General features: G+C 38.1%; 2 protein-coding genes and 1 long non-coding RNA gene across 5 annotated transcripts in view; 2 read left to right on the plus strand and 1 right to left on the minus strand.

The window, feature by feature from the left end:
• LOC146452032 (uncharacterized) overlaps positions 1 to 1,448 on the plus strand; it is a 73,884-nt gene extending 72,436 nt beyond the window's left edge. Inside the window, exon 74 of the mRNA XM_085098369.1 lies at positions 590 to 1,448. Coding sequence (XP_084954495.1) covers positions 590 to 905 — 316 coding nt within the window. The 3' untranslated portion in view covers positions 906 to 1,448. The remainder of the gene's footprint in view (positions 1 to 589) is intronic.
• A 1,969-nt stretch (positions 1,449 to 3,417) lies between these two features.
• Positions 3,418 to 19,740, plus strand: LOC146452033 (uncharacterized). The gene is made up of 2 exons (XR_014859851.1): positions 3,418 to 3,563; positions 19,630 to 19,740. It is a non-coding gene; the product is annotated as an uncharacterized LOC146452033 (long non-coding RNA).
• LOC146452034 (uncharacterized) lies at positions 3,557 to 20,074 on the minus strand. Of its 3 annotated transcripts, XM_085098307.1 has the most exons (5): positions 19,933 to 20,074; positions 19,751 to 19,798; positions 19,225 to 19,321; positions 5,509 to 5,641; positions 3,557 to 4,591 (listed from the first exon to the last, which is right to left on the minus strand). In XM_085098307.1, the coding sequence occupies exons 2-5, from the start codon at positions 19,764 to 19,766 to the stop codon at positions 4,292 to 4,294; spliced, it is 546 nt and encodes a 181-aa protein (XP_084954433.1). In that variant the 5' UTR covers positions 19,767 to 19,798; positions 19,933 to 20,074; the 3' UTR covers positions 3,557 to 4,291. The 3 variants fall into 3 exon arrangements, with proteins under 3 accessions (XP_084954433.1, XP_084954434.1, XP_084954435.1); XM_085098308.1 differs by lacking the exons at positions 19,225 to 19,321; positions 19,751 to 19,798; positions 19,933 to 20,074 and adding exons at positions 13,668 to 13,724; positions 14,247 to 14,351; XM_085098309.1 differs by lacking the exons at positions 19,225 to 19,321; positions 19,751 to 19,798; positions 19,933 to 20,074 and adding an exon at positions 14,247 to 14,288.
• Between the last annotated feature and the right edge of the window lie 1,394 nt (positions 20,075 to 21,468).

A 21,468-nucleotide genomic window follows, 5' to 3' on the forward strand; every position in this document is an offset into this window, starting at 1 on the left:
TAGGATGTTGACTGAAGGTGCACGAAGGTTGCTTTAGGGACGCTTACCTTAACCCTTTAAGCCCCGGAGCCGATCAGAAACCTATTTCTCCTTGCGCTGTCACAACCTCATCAAATATACAGGTCAGGAGAAAAAAGGAAATGATCACCAAAATGCATTGATGTTTAAGCAAATTCTCCTAACTAGTGCCATAAGAAATATATGAGGAGAGTTAGGAGAATATACATGTTGATACTGGGGCCTAAGGAATATATGAAGATCAGTGAGTAGGATACAGTGGAACCTGTACTAACGGCCACTTCTCGACAACGTCTGTGTTCTTGTCCCGACTTGTTATTTATTCACACAAATTCTCTGCTGTTATACATTCCCATAACTGCCTGGCCAGCTCTTGAAAACTACCAGAAAATTTTGTCCGAAGTTGGCCGTCGTAGAAAGGTTGTACTGTACGCATGTAGATACTGTTAGTTGGCTTGGGGCAAGTCCAGTCTAAGACATCTTGAAAGGATTTGAAGGGCGAAAATGGTTTACTTTTCAACGGCACTATCGAAAGTCGATATAAAAATTGAGCATTGATTTTCTTTTTCAGACCTAAGTCTCGAACTGTTGGAGTCAAAACTGGTTTAAAATCTCCAAAGGAACTCCTCGAACGGCAAATTAACGATCTCGAGGGACGCGTGGACAGCCTTAACACAGAACTGGCGCAAGTGTTGAAAACTGAATCCGATCTGAATTTTACTGTCAACGAGATGGAAAATGACAGCAATATACCCGAAGACAGACTAGACATCATGCGACAACAGCTAGCCAGCACCGAACAACGCAAAGACAATCTCTTGATGAAAGTGGACTACTTAGAAGAAGAGATTGTGAAGAAGACCAAGGAGTTAAACGCTTTAAATTGAGTGGTCGAGTAAGGGACTGGGACCCGCGTGTTTCCGCTGGGCAAAGGGAGCACGGGCTCTGGATAGGAATTTAAAGCGGTTTTTCGTCATATGTGATTAGCTGTGACAGAATAGTTTTTGTAGGATCAGATGTCTCTAAATAGAATAACTTTAATTTTAGTAGTTTAACGGTAGGGTTGGTGTAAATAAATAATAGTTTAACTGGCCAAAGAATAGCGCAATAATAGAATCACAGGCATCGTGTATTTATTTAAATCGTTTCGTATTTATAGTTGAAAATGGAAATATTTCGCAGTAGAGATGAACCCGCTTAAGTTAATAGATTGTTAATCCTCAATCCGTTGAAATCTCGTAGCGCGTTTTGTGATTCTTACAATTCGATACGGTTTGGTATCGTGACAAAAATTAGCCATTATTTTTGTACCGCCATTTTGTTGATTTGTAGTATTTATTTATTGTTACGTATTCAGTGACGATATCGAATGTTGATATTTTTTTATACGTGTACTTATATTTGCAATAAAGTTGAGCTTTTCTAATAAATGTCAGAACCTTGGATTTCAAGCCTGCCGAACCTGCCCTTATGCGCATGTCCCGTTCGCCATCACTCAGTGGACACTAAGTCTTGCATTCTCGGCCCCAGAGCCTCTCGGTTTGACTACGTCATACGCCAAAGGCCGCCGTCAGTCATGCGCAAAAGGAAAGAGCGCTAGAGTCGAGAATGTAAGTCTTGTTGTCAGCAACATACAAACACTGCATTTCTTACCGCCAATAAGTACACAGCTAAGAGGACATGCAATTCTTTTCTCCACCCCCTACGTACACAGCTTTATCTCTCAGACGTAAACGTATCCCCAGACAAACAGACATTTGAATGTGTCCTTAAGGGTATCTACTCGCCGGGGTGGGGTGGGGGGAGTAGGGGTTGGCGTGTATTCTGTATGTTGAACAATGGAAATCGGGGGCTGAAAGTGAGAGGCTGGATCAGTGGCAACTTATCCTTCAAACAACCAACAGGTTCTTTTATTTCATTTTTCATATACATAAACATAAGTGATATTACTACTGAGAAACGACTAGAACCATTAATATTACTCCTTCACGGACGCTAGTGAAAGCTAATTTTGCTTAGCGATAAAACGCCAAAAGTGAAAATTACCTCCGGAATTTGCAGCCTTAAAACAGTTATTGTAAGAAATACATTGACACACCAAAATGTAAGACGAGGTCTCTACATAGAAAAAAGTTGAGGTATCCATTCAATAATAGCCTTGTGTTCTAGGTAAAAGACATCAAACACGGCATTATTAATCTTTTTGGTCCTTCATTAACATCCCAGCCTCCGGGGAATGAATTGTCTCACACAATGTATTGCAATGCTCTATATCTCCTTCATTTCATGCAATCGCAGACTTGCTTTAAAATTATAGTAGCGTTGGTGCAAAAACAAACGAGTATAAACACAGTTTTCTTGCGCAGACAATTAGAGACTGGAAACTCACTACCAAACCATATCATTGAAGAGCAATCAGTAGAGGCCTTTAATTATGCCGTCATGTACCATGCCTGAATGATGCTGACCCTGGACACTTTTCGATATTTGCACCTTGTCTTATACTTAAACACTTGTACCTGCACATTTGCACATTAGCAGTGATGGGCTATGCCTATTGCAGATTAAATAATTAGAATTAGTATAAATCTACTAGTGTTCTATCACGAATGCCGTTCCCTGATTGGCTACGCTACTCGCTATCTATTTAACAATTAGATTATGAGCTCGAGATTTCTATCGCGTGATAGCTGATGAGGGCGCAGCCCGAATCAGCTATCACGCATAGAAATCGAGAGCGAATAATCTAATTGTTTTAGTATAAATCTACTAGTCGTGCAAAACTAAGCAAGTAAATTATCTATATCCTCGTCGCAGACACTACGAAAACGCGACGAAGTGGCCGCCATTTTGTTGAAAATCGCTACTCACTATCTATCACAGAATAGATAGCGAGTAGCGTAGCCAATCAGAGAACGGCATTCGTGATAGAACACTAGTAGATTTATACTAATATGAGATAGATAGTGAGTAGCAGTTTTCAACAAAATGGCGGCCGCTTGGTCGCGTTTTCGAAGTGTCTGCGATGAGGAAATAGATAATTTACTTGTTTAGTTTTGAACGACTAGTAGATTTAAACTAAAACAATTAGATTATTCGCTCTCGATTTCTATGCGTGATAGTTGATTCGGGCTTCGCCCTCATCAACTATAGCGCGATAGAAATCTCGAGCTCATAATCTAATTGTTAATTAGAATTAGCTTTCTTTCATGCTTCAACCACATGCACTAAAAGCCTAGCTCACACGTGCGACGCAAATGCAAACGTAATCGCACGAAAAAGAAAAATATTTGCTTTACTTGAGCTTGCATTGCGTGTGAACTGCACGAGCGCAGGAGCAAGTAATCAGAGCGTGACGAATCGTAACAAAACCGATCCCTGTCTTTCCCGGCAATCAAGATGGCGGCCCCCGAAGACAAAATACTAACCGAAGCTGTAAAAAAGTTTCCGGTGCTCTATAACAAATGTCGCTTAGTGTTCAAGGACGCGATGAAGAAAGCATTAGTGCGGGACGGACGTAGCCAAAATGGCGGGACTTCAAAAGGGTAAGTTGTGCTGGAAATTTCAGCCTTTTTTGTCGCTCACAGTCAACCTCGTCCGCCATCTTGAAAGTGTGCTTTTAATGCTGATGCGTTTCTCGCGAGCCACCTCCTCCGTTGAAAACGGATTCTGATTTACCAGAGTCTTGCGTTCTCTTGTTTTTGCATTTGCGTTACGTGTGAACTTCGCTAACATTTGCATTTGCGTTTGCGCTTGTGAACAAGGCTTAACACATTCGGTAACAAAGGCTCTTGTGTTCAAAATGTCTAATGAGGCATACTTCAATCACGCGAATTAAATATCGAAGAAAACTTTTTGCTGCTAAACGTCTGACGTGAATTTTAATGTAACGAGTAAGAGCTCTGGTTATGTGATCCTATGTTAGTATATGAGATGCTTTTAAACAGCAGGCGAAACTCGATTTTAAACAAAAGTGATCGACCCAAGACAAACGAGTTTCGCCTTAAATACTTCCATGGACGGGAAAACTTTAAAATTTTCCAGTGTTCTATTAAAAAGGATTTACTGATTATTACAGTATATAAACGGTTGCTGCAAATGGGACATGCTTCTCTAAAAACACTAATGAAAAAGCTTCTAAAACTGCCGGCTATATATCACGTGTGGATTAAACTGTATTGCTGAAAGCTTGCTCTTAGTTTTTTCCCATTAAATTAGAGACGATTTTTTTAATGCAAATAAACCATCAAAACTGATTTTCCTTGGATAATATTCAGAAGAAAGGATAGGGAAGCTTTCCCTTCTGGGCTACTTCATTTCCGGTTTCCGGAAACCGGAAGTAAGAAGGCACAGCAGTGGGAACGATTTCGTTCTGACCTCTTTTGTAGTGAGTATACATGTGATTCTTGTAAGCGGAGGACTGGGTAAAGCGTTTCCCACACTTCTCGCACTGATATGGCTTTTCACCGGTATGGATTCGCTCATGCGCGGCAAGGTTTCCGGACTGAGCGAAAGCTTTGGGGCAGAATCTACACTTGAATGGCTTTTCACCCGTGTGAATACGCATGTGCACCTGAAAACAAACAAAGCTTAAGTGAGACTGGAGGATTACTTTATCCGCTTTGTTCTAGACTGCGCATGCGAGCCACAGCCTCTTTTCAAGGCCTCATCGCGCTTATCGAGCGAGCCGAGCTTGATGCCGGAGGTTTGATTTATGGCGCATATAGACGCGACGAGCAACATTGATTATATTTAATCTCTCCAGCTATTGACCTATCAGCTTCATTTACGTCATATCTGTTTTAATCTTTTATATTTAATTTTCCTGTAACGTATTTAATTATTTTATTCTTGTAGCCCCCAAAGGTTTGTTTTCCAAACCGGAATATGAGGTTATCTCTATACATATATTTTTCCGTTTATATATCAAACTTCTTTGTTTTCGTCCATTTTATTGTCGTAAGGATCATTTCTGCCGTCTATAATTTATTTTATAGTTGTAGTTAGGTATTGAATTTTGTTTAAGATAGTTAGGTTATATCTAATTTTTTTAATTTTTATACTCCTGATGGATTTTACCGTGTTTAAATAAAGATTTATTGATTGATTGATTGATTGATTTTATTGTATTTCTCAAATAGTACGCGCGTTGTGATTGATGAATTTTGTGTGCCGAATTTCACTATACGGCCCGCTTAATTCCAGTTTGTTTTCTTTCCCGCGCGCTCGATTAACCTCAGAGATATAATAAATATCTTACTGGCCTCGTTTTCTCGGTCACTACTGTAAGTTACGGATCCTCGTCTTTTTCCGTTGATTTATGGCCCAAGCGCGATATATTTCAAGTATTTTACTGATTCAAGTCTGTACAAGTTCCGGCATCCCTCGCCGACTTGCCAAATTAATTTTGGAGTTTTGAAAAATAACATGCCGGCTTTCTTGAATTCTATTATTTTTTTTTTAAGATTTATGTAAGCGGAAACGACTTACCTTCAGAGCGCCAGACTTGGAGTACGTTTTATAGCAAATGTGGCACTTGGGTCGCTGGCGGACATCTTTCTTTGGCAGAGACATTTCATTTTGAGAAGGCATGTTAATATGAAAAACAGGAACGCTGTGAGGTCTGTAAAAATGGAAATTTGAAAACCGTGTTAGTTAAATCATGGTGGCGAATATTGATACTTAAGAAATTACTGCTACGCGTTGAAATTGTTTTACAGGCAAGTGTTTTTGCTTATTATCATTCTTAATTCTGTTATATTCAAGATCATTTTCACTAAAAAACCTTTACTAAAGTTCTGAAAATTCGCTTTGCTTCTTGGCGGTGCAATGAGTACCGAATAGCTGTGATTCAAGGCATAAGCCTTTGACTGACTAAGCTGCAATACGGCTGCCTAGTGCGGTGTGATCCAATTTTCAAACTTGAAAATGAAATTAATAAAATAAATCCCTTTTTATCAACTTTGTGTTCCCTGAGTAGTATTCCAAAATAATTAAACTGCTCATTCTCGTCTGTTTCTTTTGGCTTGTAAAGTTAGCAAGCACTATGGTGTTGGTAAGGGGCGAATAATAACCTTTTATTGAGAAACGTCAATTCGGTCTGTTTGTAAAAGCTGGTTTTCATATGATCGCTGATCGCAGATCGCAATAAGGTCTGCGATCGTCTGCGGTCGTCTTCGATCCTGCGATCGCGATCGCAGACGATCGCAGAAGATAGAACCATGTTCTGTCTAAAGGCTGGTTTCCATATGATCGCAGACCTTATTGCGATCTGCGATCCGTGATCATATGGAAACCAGCCTGAACTCTTTGAAGACAGTTTGAGATAAATGAACAAGTGTTTCACACGGTAACCAGCTCATAGCCTTAATATATCAAAGCCTCGTTTGTGCTTCAGTTTTAGAAGGGTCGACAAGCAACCATATTAACGGATGAAATTTTTCCCATTACGCTTGAGCTTGATGCTGAAACAATCACCTTTATGGTCGAAGATATGACCATTACGCTACCCCCTACTTTGCAAACAGAGAATTATTATCGTGCAAACATTGCTTTCCTAACTTTTTCTCTTTGGTAAACACACGCTGAGCGTTATAGCAAACAAAAAAGGTTTCAGAAAAACTTTGCTTTCAATTCAACAACAAGTGTTCTGCGAGCGCAATTGAAAAAACAAAACTGTACGAAACAGCATTTTCACATCAAGGTTTGAAGTATGATGTTGGCATCTTTTTGACTGTGCGCTAGTGAGATTTTTTGTAACATAGACACAAAACCGAGCATGATTAAACTTCAACATAATGTAGAAAGCCCCATTTGTAGAAAAAGGCCACATGTGCACATTTGAAACTCTACTTTTTATAAGGCAATACAATAGATATTTTGTTATTCCTAGCTACCGTGATCAGTGACTGTATACAAAAGGCATGTTTTGATAATTAAACGAACTCCTGAGCTCTAGGCCTCAGAGGAAGAAAACAAAAGAAAACACATGAAAATTCAGGGAGGAATATATAATGTCTTTAGTTTTATTGACTTGAGCCTTGGAGACAAGTCAAAGTTTTGAGATATCGAAATTGGCTCATCGGTTTTATCACAATAAAAGTTTCAATTATATTTTTGTCATTAAATTGCACTCTGAAGCTCCGAATTGTTTGGTTTTCAATGATGTACATTAAAACGTTACGTCCTCTTGTTAAAGACCACGTACTTGAAAAGCATATTGATTTCTATCCTGCACCCAACACGATACAACTGTATAAGAAAAGATTTCCGTGAAGGATCATTTCCTTAATACGGCCTGAGAACAGAGCGACCAAGCACCTCGGGCCGCGGTTTTCTTCCTTAACTTTGACCGCTTAACATTGACCTACATGAGGAAAACGTGTTCGCCTGAGGGAAGATGCCTGTATTTCTTAAACTCTAAGAGCGATTTAAAAATACATATTAAAACATCTTTGTGAACGTACAATGAGAGAACTTGTTTATATTTGGTAGATTGTTAGTGAAAATTATATTTTAAAGCGCCAGCCCCGTGAAAGAGCTCGTTTTTCTAAGGAGCGTGTGAGTTTTACTGAACACTTATAATATTGATATTTCTTTTTCAGACAAGCAAGCTTTTCTCCCTGCATATTACAGTTGATAATTCAACTTGTTAAACCTTTGTCATTTGCCGTATCCCCTGCCGCGGATCTTATAAAATATCTCCTTAATTTTCAAAAACAAACTATTACTCTCAACATTCAGTCCAAATACTGACACTGTTATGTTCCGTTAGTAGTTAAATCATTAAAAAGTAACTTGCTTTCACTGTAGTTTTACATGTTCTATAAATTCAACTATTTCTGGCTTAATGACGAAGTTTTGGGCTTGATTTTTAAAGCCGTGCTTTTTCTTCATCTGCTTTTGTAACAATCTTTTGATAAAAAGATTTATAAACATGCGGCCCAAGGTGTCGTTCTGTAATTTAGCCATTTTACTGCCACTCCAGAAATACAAATAAACAGACGGCGAAAATGAGCTGGGAATCAAAACTGCTGAATGCGGCGCAACATTTCGATCAGTCAGAACTTTCTGAAAGGGGATAGCTAATCACTCATCGTATACGAAGTCTTTTTTGTTTTAAATATCGTACGAAATTTTCAATCATCTTTGATTTCCTGTCTTGATTTTCCATTTCTTATACTCGGTGTAAGCATTGGCTGATAGCTTAGCTCAGTTCAGACTGTCTCAAGTTCTTTTCATTGTCAATCCGAACCAACTCAGTAAAAAAGCAAAATTCCCTCCAGGAACAAACCCCTCCCCGAGGACAATCCCCCGTTGATACTTACAAGGCTATAAAACCCCTTTGAACAAAAACAAGACCCGCGTGCCTTTATTGATAGCCAAATCAAATGCATCGAAATTCTTGAGAGCTTCTTTGGCTCTCAGTCAGGTTAAATCTCCCAATGATTTTAAAGATTTTCTTTTTACTAAAATTCTTGATCAGTCTTCAAGCTTTATCGGTGGATATCTTCATGCCTCTCACGTTATGTTTTCTTACTCGAAAAGTAGTTTAGCCAAAGTCTTTATGCTACAAATTATGTTCCAGGCTTTGTACAGGAGAAGTTGTAAATATCTGTATGTATTTGTTTTGTGTATGTGTGTGTGTGTCGCAAGTTTCCACAATATTTACCTGTATTTTTCTTCAGTTGTTTACGGTCAATTATTAATAAAGATGGAAAAAAATATCGGTGATAATCGGGTTAGATGACCTAAATCGTCTCAGAAATTCCGATTTAGTTGTAAAGAAAATTTCCGGTTTTCTCCGGCAAAATGTCAGCTCAGAATTTCGTTATTATGGTAAACTAATTCCTTTCGCTTTTGAAGGAGAAAAATACAGGAAAAGGCGGTCAGCTAGCATTTTCGTCAAACCAACAACAGAGTAAATACGGGAAATAAAATTCCATCAGCGCTAAATCTTTTTGTAACTTAAATTTTCAGGTAAAACACCCGAACAGTTCAAAATGTATTAGCTTACATAAATATGTTTTTAAAAGGGCATAAGACGCTTTGGGAACACAGGAGAACACATTATAAGTATTTTTACTAAATGTTTTAACTTCAAACCACAATTTTTCTTATATTACGTTCATATCTGGATAACACGTTTTCTCATTTTACAGCCCAAAAATATGGAACTTTCTACTTCAAAGAGTGATCTACACAAAGTTAAAACTTTAAGACTCTCCCAAATATTCTCCGAATTTAAGTGATAAGTATTTTATACACTATACCCTATTATTTTTTTGTAAGCGCATCGGATTTTTGCGATCAAATGTGTACATAAAACTGAAACAATTCAATACGTTTTGTTAAAAAAAGAAACTTCAATGCTTGCCTGTTTATGTTGGTGGGTTCCACAGCATAAATACAAGCCGACTGCGTCATACAAGTTCCTGATTGATACATCGTTTCGTGTGACTAGCGTTGTTGGTCGCGTACAGCGTTTATATCAAATTTTCAATGAATGAATTTTTCAATTATTGACATTTTTATGTCATTAAACAATACCTTATCAGTCGCCGACCACGAATCTATTAAACAGCTTTCATTGGTTTTTCGTAATATGGCTGTTAAAGGCTAGTTAAAGACTGCTACAAAAGGCTGTTAAAGGCTCTTGTAAAAAAAAAGCTGTTGTATTTCAGTCATAAGGCAATACCCATAATGTTTTATCGTCTTAAAATGTTTCATTTTATATTGCCCAACCGACCCACACCTTCACTGAAAAGTAAAAACAAAGTTTGTTATTTCATTGTTTGCCCGCTCTTCTCGGAATTATGTTTTGTATAAACTGCATACACCTTATAACTTTTTCAATACATTTTAAAGCGACAGCGACTCGATGCAAAATGAAAGTCACAATGAAGATATAATCAGACTTGCTTCGAATTAATACTTTTATTAAGAATTTGTGAACGTCTATTTTCTTGGCCTTCCTTCCTTTTTTTTCCTTTCTTTTTTAATGGTCTGATCGAACCACTTTCAGGAGAGAGTGGGCGATGAGAAACTCAGCGATTCATTTCACAAAATGGCCTTGATCAAAACTGAATAATACGTGAAACAGACAAGCATAAGTGGATAGTTCTAAAAAAACTCCCAGTCACTCAGTCAGTATTATTAACGTCCCGTTTTGAGTGGTCTATCTGTCACCGGGCAATGTTTAGACGTATTTACGTGAGTTAATCACCGCCATATTGGTGCAAAAGGTTTTTCCTTACTTTCCTTTGTTAAGGTATACAAATATGGCTGAGACGTCATTGTCAATTGAATCTCTAGGGATTGGTTGCTTACACTCCATTGGACCACTCGCTTTCGCCTTCTACGCATTGAATTGGGACCTCATAATCAATCATAACAGCAACGTATACACTGATAATTCAGCGAACAATCACCAGTACTGGCAAATGCTATTAAAATCACTTGAGCCTTTTGAAATCACTTGAAATCACTTGAAAATGATCATGGTAAGACTTCGGCTGGAGGGAAAATGCTATTCTTATTATGACCTCAGTTTTGTTGACAGCGTAAGTCGAACGTGAATGAAATCAAACTTACCATCGCGTCCGGTTTGGTAGAAATACGTTTATGTCAGGTTTTCCGGGAAAGAGAAATTAGGAGTGAAGAGTTGGGAATATTTCGAATTCCTCGTGCTTTTGACCGATGATCAAGAAAATCAAACTGGCTTTACGTTATTCCTTTACATGTCTGTTGGACAATGGGCTTTCCCTTTTTACAACCCTAGAACATGCAAAGTTGTACCAGCTAAAACGTTGCCTTTTGGAAATTGGTGATTTGGAGCCTGTTTACAAGAAGGTAAGGTAACCTCCCTGCTTAAGTAACCATGGCACCGCCGCTAGTCGGAGAACACTAGCTAAGGTAATCCTAGCTAGTTAGCTGCCTTGAAAATACGACAGAGAAAAGAAGATGAAAAAGAAACATAAACTGTGGTAAACTCGTTGTAAACAGGACCTTGTACTAGTTTGATAGTTTTGAAAGCATTTTGATAGATGTATTTTCTCAGGTATACTCGGAAAAAGAAAATCCGAGTGCTCCTTTCAGGAGTCGAATCTATGACCTTCCGATTACTAGTTCGGATGCTAACCAATGAGCTACAGGAGACTCGTGGGAGCTTAGGCCATTACACTAGGTTCATGGAACAAACATCCTGCATACTGCTAGGATTTCAATGTTGATGAGTGGCATATGCCCATTGAAAACATGTTTTTGTAAAGGCGTTTAAGATCGTCGAAGACCTTACAATAAATTTCATCATTTTTTCAATTTCGCGTGGCAAGAAAATATCTTATAACTCGGCACACGTGCACATGTGAAAACACCATTTATTGTCCCCTTTCCCCTCAGGCAACACAATCCCCGCAAACATGCCGCCTGTTCTTATTTTTGCCTTTGTTTTGCACTGGCGTTATACAATATTAAACTATTAAGGAAAGAGTTTTCAATTTCTTTTTGTAATTACATTTTGCTTTCAAGTTTTTTTTAGCAATTTATTAAAGAAGCCATTCACTGTTTTTCAATTATATAAATATTCGTGTTTTTTTTCCAGTAAAATCGCCCAACAGAGAGTCCACCTTTCATTATCAACATGAAAAGCATCCCAAATTACTATCGTATGTTACACTCAGCATGCTGCAACTATAACATCACTTCCTTAACAGTTATCTTTCACCTTGGGCTAATTAGAAAACCTGCGTACCTTCGGGCGATTTGATATTTCTTAGATACCCGGCGTACTATCGGAAAAAACGTATAAATTTTATCTTTGTGAACGTTATGAATACACCAAGAACAATAAGAAAAAGCAAAAGAAGGCTCCTTCCCTTTGTATAAACACTGCTAAGTTTTTTTTTCTCTTGGTCGATATAAACCAATTACACCCCTCTGAACAGTGTTTACGATACGTTATGCAAATAAATTCTCTTAATGGTGCTTTAATTAAATGTGAGCAAATTTATTATTTTTCTATAGCAAACGTAAAATCGCGAGTACAGTAAAAACCCGCGAGTAAAACCCTGAATTTTAAGAACCCGTTAATCTAAATCTGGTTTTTATTCTATAAAATTTATTTTTAAGACTTTGAATTTATAAGAAAAATAAAGTAAGCTCTCAGGCATGGGAAAAGGCCAACATTTCGTAGACATGAAAAAAAGTATCTCTTTGTTTTGATGGCAAGATTAAGAAAACAGAATTTATAGTGCACATGCACATTATGGTACTATTATAAACGTTACACTTTGCTACTAGATTGTTCCAGCCACTATACAAATTTTGTTATCATGAAAATAAGAACCTGTTTAAGAACCTATATAACCTTAATTTTTGTTAAGCACCATTTATATAAGAACCTGTTGAGGCTAAACTTGGAAAAATAAAAGTCCTTATTCACGGGTTTTTACTGTTCTACTGTAGCTCCTTGTGAAAAATGTCCATGAAAAATACATCCCCCAAATCAGACATCGTTCCGACAATAAGCCCTACCGAATATGAAATAAATAATACAATTTTTATATAGCGCCAATACTACAAAAAATATTCAAAAGCGCTTTACATTTAGTACTAAACATACATTAAAAGCTTTCCTAAAAAGAAATGTTTTCAGTTGTTTTCTAAAACTGGCGAGGCTGCTGCTGGTTCTAATTGATAATGGCAGCGAGTTCCATAACACAGGAGCAGCATGAACGAAGGCGCGATCCCCAAGTGTAGCGGAGCAATTGACTTTTGGGATGAGCAGAAGACATTGTTTGGACGAGCGAAGAGTATAGTTAGAAGCTGGTTTCGGGGGCAAAAGATCTTTGATGTGGGGTTGACTTTGGTTGTTTAACGACTTGTAAACAAAAAGGAGCAATTTACACTGAACCCTGAACGTAACAGGAAGCCAACGGAGGTCGATAAGAGTAGGACGGTGTGATATGATCAAATTTCGCAATCTGAAAAATCACTCTGGCCGCGGTATTCTGGACTTTCTGTAAACGATCAATTTGATATTTAGCTAGACCAAAGAGAAGTTCGTCACAGTAATCAAGGTGGGAAGATACGAATGCATGGACCAGTGTCTTTGTCAATTGCACGGAAAGGAATTGTTTTATCTGATCTGATCTAAAAGGTATATTCAGAGGGTATATCCCGGCTGTTTTTCGTTTTTCTCGACCTATAAAGTTCTACCCATTTTGCGACGCAGAATTCCCCCAATAATAAGCTCCTTCTGAAAGCTAAGCCTCTCAAAGTCCTTTTAACGAACATAAGCTTAGGGATTCAAAATTTATATGATATATAAAAGCTAACATCTAAATTTTAAAAAAAAAATCACAATATTTAGATCTAAATTTAAGAGCACAATAGCTGCACGTGCTTTTAGGGCCGTAGGTCTTTATAAATCTTGTATTTTATCTTTTATCTTTATTTTACTGGCCTGGAAAGGAGATAGAAATTCGTAGAACCCGGAGAAAAATCACCGAAGCAAAGATGAACAGATGTAGTATACAGTCGTGATTTGTAATGAGCGTTTGGTACTAATTCTTGCAATGCGCCCTACTCGTTTCCTCTGGCTTCGTAAACATGTTAGGATAGAACAAGATGAAGATTTTTTAACTCACTGTCTGTGGTGTCTCTCTGGGGTAATTTCCGGCATTTTAGCCATCTCGCTGCCTCCCCTGTGATACAAAGAAACCAGCAAACAGGAAAACACTGAGTCGGAAATTCCAATATTTTGAGCCGAGAAACAAGGTTTTTCTCGTCCACTCAGATTTTCAAGACTGGATTTATTTGCGAGGTATACACAAATTTTCCAATTCTTCTTACTCAATGACATTTCAGTTCCATTTTTGGTCTTAGTTTAATGTCGCATGCAAAAACTGAGCAAATAGTAGAAAAGGTGAATTTTTGAACAGGAAAATAGTCATCAATTTGTAGTTCGAAGTTCAGAAATTCATAATTTCTACGCCACACATATTTGTTCCTTTTTTGTAAAGCATTTCATAATAATTTTGTCTAAACTTTCGGAAATGACGAGGGAAAGCTCTTTTCCTGAATGGAGGGAAAATACTTTCCGGAGAGTGATTAATAATTTTTTTAAAGCCTTCAGCAAATTCATCCAGGTTTAGCATTTTTAAAACGTTTTTTGAAGCTGTTTTCAAGACTGAAAATTAAAAAGGCATTTAAAGTGCAGGGCATACCTCCTCATCTCGCTTGGTTCGAAAATGGAATACCCGCTCCTCTGCATTGTGGAATACAATGTTCTAAGTAGCTAATTTCATTGATCAATGTTGTATATATTTTTTCAGCGGGCGAGAGTTTTCAATTACCCTATTTTTAATTAAATAATACCTTTCAGTTGCTACAGACAGCATATAAAAAAGCTTTTTACTTAATAGCTAGTAATCGATAATATGAATACTTATAATTAGCTTGCATTAAAGCTAGACTGACGCCCTTAACACTGAAATATAGTTTTTACCTTATCTATATACGAATAAACTATTCTCTTTACTAAAACACCCATCCAAAATTCACGTTAAGCCTTTTCTCAAGATCTAATACTTAATAGCTAAAAATCGATAATATGAAACTTAATTAGAATAATTGATTGAAGTAAAACTGATGCCCTTAACATTAAAATATAGTTTTTACCTTAAAAAACCTAATAAGCTATCTTTTTGCAGCAAAACGCATCTAAAATTCACGTCAAGAAATTACCATCTTTGTAGGTTAGAAGCTTGCGTAGCTCTTCAAAACTTCGCAAAGATGAATTTGAGTGAAATTTGTTTCAAGCCGATGACTGGGCCCATCCAAACAGCACTTTCTTGTTGATCTAAGAGTTCCTTTCTTAAGCATGACCAATCGTCCCTTTATTTTGCTGGGTTGACAGTTGAGCTGTTTTTCTTATTTTTCGATGGATTGCTCTAGTATTTAGCAAGAAAATCCATTGTCTGTCAAAAAGCATGTCATTTCTCTCAGGGTCATTGAGCTTGAGTTTGTTTTGTCTAACTTCTGTGAGCGCGCGAATGGACGATAAAAGAAGCACGTTTTATCAACGCTCTTAGTTGTATAGATCCGTCACTGGGGCGGTTAAGCTAAAGCAATCAGATCTTTTGCTCACAGTTTGTCAACAGACTAACGGCGCTTTTCCATTTAACAGAACAAGCCGGTCAGAACCGGACAGTTCATAAACGGGATTTACCAATTTCGTTTATCCCAGTAATTCGAATTTCTTCAAAATGGCGCGTACCATTTTCGGAGTAATTATTTTTCAAGATTTCAAAATAACGCATTCGATTTACACACTGGCCGGTGTGGCTAGCCAGTCTTGGTCAAAAGGAAACTGAAGAGTCTGGGGTAGGGTTATTTGCCAGCGAGCCTAGAACTTCTTTCTCTGCTCGCGAATTTCATCTCGCTTTTTCCTCCCTAATGGCGTCTACCACGCAAACTATAACAAACAGTGCAATCTAGATTATGCAAACCCTCGATTTTTTCGAAACTTCCGCCAGATTCTTCGAACCAAAAGTTGTTACCCTTGGAATTGCTTCAGCCGGTTTTTTTACCACCGATTTTTGGAACTCCCTATTTTTCGAACCAAATTCAGTTTTCCTTGAAGGTTCGAAAAATCGTGTTGGGCATGCGGTATCTAACGCTTTACAGTTCGCCTCGAACAAGATATCAAAGACGACCGAAAATGAGAGTTCGGAGTGTGTGTAATTAACGGTCGTTCAGTTATAGTTGTCATATTTCTCGATCGATGTAGAAACATAATTGTTTACAGCGAATAAATGTTGATAAGAATGATTCATGCTATCAGGCATTGTGTTATTGTCTTTACTCAAAACCTTGTCTCGTCTCATGACAACTCTTTATCAGTCGATGTAACAGCAACGTTAAGCTGCTGCCAGCTCGAGGGGGGGGGGGGGGGGGGATCCAGTGAAAATATTAAGAGAGTCTACGCGGCGTGGCGCTTTCATCAGTCTTAGGAAGCAAACTCCAAAGGGCGTCTGCGCAACTTGGAAACGACTAACCATCCCGCCCGGTTTTAATTACATTTTTCATTTCTCGTATCCTGGGGCCCGTTTCTCGAAAGTCCCGGTAACTTACCGGGCCCGATAAGTATCTTTTGAAACGTTTTTTCGCTGATTACAGACACGACACTTGGCCAATGTTTTCATAGAATTATAAGATTTTAAAATTTAGTATTCAAAGCTGACAAAACTTGACTTCTGTTGAGAAATATTTATCACCAAAGACCCTTATCGGGCCCGGTAGGCCCGGTAAGTTACCGGGTCTTTCGAGAAACGGGCCCTGGTTAAACTGTTTAGCTCTCCCAAATAAAAGTTTCATCGCTTTGGGTTCTTTTCTCGAATAATTCATGATTTCAACAGGAATAACCCTCTTTACTTTCGCATTAGTAAGCAACCTTAGGGTCTCGCCTTTTGTGTGGGGGGGGAAGGGGTGGGAGCTCTCCCTTTTGAGTAACAAAAACGTGTACTGCGAAAAAACCGATTCATTTGAATGAAAGACTGACAAATGAGCAAACATTTCTGAAAATATACACAATTTTTATTGAATATGTTATGTTATGCGAGTTAACTAACTTGCAACCTGCGCAATCTTTCGAAACATTGCCAACGGTCCAAAAGGCGGTTTGCCCAGGTATCTCGAGAGCGAGTGTTCGTGTCATGTATTTTGGTACACTAAATGTGTTTTTTCGTTATGTCTTATTGTTTTCTTTAAAAAATCCTCCAAGCTCCTTAAGTTCGGGAATCAGAATCCACTTACTGCGCATATATTTTTAAGTCATAGGGGGGCCCAGACAAAAGAGCTTTTTGTCTTTAGAAAGAATTGTCAGATTTCAATTTTTGTTGCCTCGTGGGCCGCGCGGCTAAATTTTTAGTCGCCGATTTTCGCGTTTTCCGAAGGAAAACACACCTGTACGAAATGATAAATCGAAAGAAGAACTGCTAAGGAATACTCAACAGTTTCGACAGCGAAAATTGTTGTTTTATCCAGGCGATGAGCGAGCGGACAGCTCAAATCGTTATTCAGGCCACGGACTTTCTGCGGAATTTTATAGTACTTCTGGGAATTCAACAGCCAAAAAATTACAGCTTTGATTGTGAATTTGTACTGAAATACTATTCTAATTGACCGATTCTTTGTACTCTGAACAGTTTTTGCGAAATATTTGAAAAACGTGCCCCGCACGGGTCGATAAATTCGCTTCGAATTGGACTTGTTGTAGAGCAACTACAGAATACAGGGCCACTTTGGTCCACACACATAAGAACGACACATAACACAATATGTTCCTTCAAATCGCTTGCGCGTCGCTCGTCTCGCATTTATAATTATACGCGTTTCTTTTTAAGGCGTAAACAAAGACTTTTCTGAATAAATTTTTCATTTAGGAAAACTTTCTGTGTGTTTCGTTTTCTATTTTCATTGAGAAAACGTGACAACTGTGTAATCTTGCGTAAACAAACACATGCTCTCGAGACGGATCAAATTTCATGGAAATTCCGGAAATTTTTACCTTCAAGTTTGTTCTTTGGACAATTTTTAATCGGCAACAAGTGTATTTTATTCCATAATTAGTAATTTTAACTATCTTAGACTAGAGGGGTGTGTTTTTTTTTTTGCCCTGTAAGTTATGTATTTTTACTGCACATGGGGTAGGAAATAACCACTTTGCCAATTTTGGTGAATTTTGGAAAACCTCTGGAAACGGCTGGTGCAAAATGGGTTAAATTTCCATTTAGCCAAATTTTCACCTTGAAATTCCAGAAAATTCCCGCGCTAGAGTGAAAGCCTTTTTGCAGCCACGAGCCAGCCTCGTTTTCAGTACCAAACTTGCAATCTCATTGGTAGATAAAACGCTTGCATGATGGCGCAACAAGTTGACGAAATGAAAGCTGTATTGTTGAAGAGTGTGGAAAATTTTGACTGTTTCAATAGTAGAGACTATTTGCTGTTTGGTCAGCAGAAAAAAAACAGAGGGCAAATCATTTCTGAGTCTACAGTTAATTTTTTCTATCACGAGCGAGGAGCACAAATGAAACTAATTTTCTACAAATAAAGAGAAAGAGTACCCCCTGAAGGCTGCCAGTCTGCGTCATCCGGATTTAAATTTCAAGCGTTTAAACGGTAAATTTTGGCTAAGTGGAATGCGCCCCCACAAAAAAAAAACCATTATTCCTCGCCGATGAAGGCACAGTACTTCCGAAACATCTGCGATTGTCAGAAAAATCAGCGCCCAAAGAAAAACATATCAAGGGCGCTATACAATATTTAACATAATTTCATCCCTCCTGAACAGGTTTTACAGCGATTGTTAGTGAAGACCAAAGTAGAACAACATATCTGGGCCCAGTTGCTCGAAGCATGGTTAGCTTTAACCATTGGTTAGGAGGTATTAAAACCTATAGGTTGTCATGGCATTTAACCCGGGTTAGCGCTAACCATGCTTCGAGCAACTGGGCCCAGGTGTATAGGGCAAATTAGAAACTTACGAGAGTTGCATCATTACTTATCATATTCCAAAAATGCTTGATGAAAAGATCAGCTGATTGTTGTAGCTGGCTTTTTTGACAACCAAAAGAGCTTAAATAACACTGCGCACCTTATTAAATATCGACTTTGTCAACTGATAAAGCCTTTCTCCAACGCTTGCAATGCCAATGGCAAGCACGGTCAACTTTACCACCTGGCAACAAAGGGACACGTAATAACGTGCCAAAAGGAAGCGTTTTTTGAAAGTTCCATGTTATGAAAGTTCGAGTCAAGGAGCTCTGTTTGTGAACTGAATTGAATCGAGTTATCAAAGACGAGAGACCCTGGGAACTAACTGATTGAAGGGGCGTACGGATCAAAATAACAAAAGGCCTGGAACTAGTAAAGGCCGCCTTATAATCTATTCACTATGCGATAAAGGCAAACCGAGATGGAATGTTCGGAATATCACAAACGCGAAAAAGACAAAATCTGACTCCCGAAAAGATTACAAGCCATGATCTTCCGAACACAGTAACACACCAAGCTAATACGCAAACTGATGAGAAAATTAGTACACAACCTCTTAGCAAAACACTGGGTATTTTTTTCCCATCTTTGAAGCCGCCATTCTCAAGACGAAAGAGTTTTTTACGGTACAGTGCATTTAAGACTCACCGTTCTTGCACTTGAGGTATGCAATAAAATGGCTGAGAGATCTGCCATAGCATTGATCCAGGAATAGGCATGTATTGAATGTGATTTCCTGCCTGAACTGTGGGTTAACACAAGTTAACTCTGTTAGAATATTTCGAAATAAGGCTGTTGCAAAATTTAATTCATTCAAAGCGCATTCAACACAATTTTTTTGCGTTATTTTTCAACTTAGATCAACTTCGAAGAATTTGAAGAACACAAAACATGCAAAGCAACTTTCCGGCCCATGAAAATAAACTGTGCTCTGGATCTAAGAAACTGGCTTTGAAACTTTAGTATATAGACAACTTGTTTACTTATATCTTACAGTCCACGGCCGCCGAAGTAAAAACAAAAGATAATTATTCTTTCGTATTTCCTTCTCAGAGATTACAACAGGGTTGTACTGGATCAATTTTTGTTCCTGTAAACCAGTTATGGCTAGAATCGAGAAGCAAAGGAATAAATGAACAAAGGAAGTCAAAAAATGTTTTACAAATGGTTATACCTTGATTCTGCTCCATAACTCTCTGATAGTCCGCCAGGTAAGGCTTAACTGAAATGAAGAGATTTTAAAAAGGTAGTAAATATGTTTTGCTTTAACATTTTGTAAACTAGAAAGGAATGGAATCGCAAATAAAAAAAAGCATACAACAGAAGCGTTAAACGGGAATTTTTACAAAATGTTACCTTGATTTTGTACTCTCTGGCAATGGTTGCGACAGCTGACTGAGGGAAGTAGGTGGAAGAAAGTTACATTCCGTGCAGAGAGAATGCGAGGGTAATACAACTAGGCATAAACCAATGGAAATCAATGAAAACATGGTATGCGATTGGTTAGATTCTGGACTATTCAAATCAAAACTGCATTGCGCAAGATGGGATATGTTTTTCGTGCAAAAGGGCGATGGAATTTGTCAGCCAAAAACACCTCAGATTGGCTTGTTATTAATTCCCTTGACAACGTATTAAAAGAAGCCATTTACTCGGCGGTAAAGTCGTGTTTTTATCTCTTCCGTCTGACCCTGTTAATGAAATCAGTATGCAAATCCTATTCAAGAGCATACGGTGGAAGATCGTGAAGGATATTGCCCCTCCCAAACACCCCCCCCCCCCCCCCCACCGCTCGTGTCTCTGTGACACTAGGAAGACCTATGTGAAGTAAGGGAAGGGGGGGGGGGGAAATGACAAGCAGACCTTATTATGAAGTAATAGACTCCACTGAAAAAACTTTGTCCCAGTCCTACGAAAAAAATCACTCGGTATCACAAAGCACAAAGCTTTGACGTAGTTTGACTTAATTTAATTTATCACACACGAGAAGTCAATAAGAGTTAATAGACCCTTCTCCAAAATGGCGGCCGAAAATTCAAATAAGTTAAATTTAAAAACGTATACCAGCGCTAGAAAGAGCACTTTTACTTTAATAACCCTGCAAAGGTTCAGCATATCAGGTTTAACAGCAGCTGAGAAAATGTAAGTTGAAAAATGAAAAATTTACAGACGTTTGTATTACTGGGGGTATGACGTATACCCCAGTCATACATGCGTCTGTAAATTTTTCAAATTTCATCTTAAATTTCCCAAGCTGATGTAACACCTAATATGCTGAACTTTGCAAGGTTACTAAAGTAAAAGTGCTCTTTCCAGTGCTGGTATGAGTTTTTCATTCAGTTCAATTTCAACTCATTCAAATCTGTTGCCGCCATTTTGGAAAAGGCTCTATTGTAAAGGCTATCTTCGAGCGGGTTTCATATGAACGTCAAACACAATTCACACTAGCTTTAGTTTTGCTTACTACACTCAGTGATGTTCAAATCCGCTGTCGCCACTTCAGGCTTTCTCTATCACTTTGCTTGTCACATTCTTTCGCCTTTTGTCACTAACATGTATTTGCTTCGTCTTGTTTTTTGTGTCCGTTATGGTTGGTCAGAGGTTTGATTACTTTGGTTTTGGATTTTGCGCCTATCAATTAAAAAAAACCTCAATGTATTTAAAGTGGCTACCACCGGTTTCAAGGGTGGGGACCACCCTTTATCAGTTAATACAACAAAAATGGTATCAAAGAAATGCCTAATTATTGGCGAACAAGTCATGGCCATTTTCTTGACATAAAAGGCTATCATAGCAACATCAAACAGACAGCACAGAATATTCGTACCAAGTGAATCATCCATATTTTCACATAAAATCACTGTAATGATCAACGTCATAACCTGTTAAAAC

The sequence above is a fragment of the Pavona decussata genome, unplaced genomic scaffold, assembly GCF_977016875.1.
Source record: "Pavona decussata unplaced genomic scaffold, jaPavDecu1.1 SCAFFOLD_381, whole genome shotgun sequence".
NCBI lineage: Eukaryota > Metazoa > Cnidaria > Anthozoa > Scleractinia > Agariciidae > Pavona > Pavona decussata.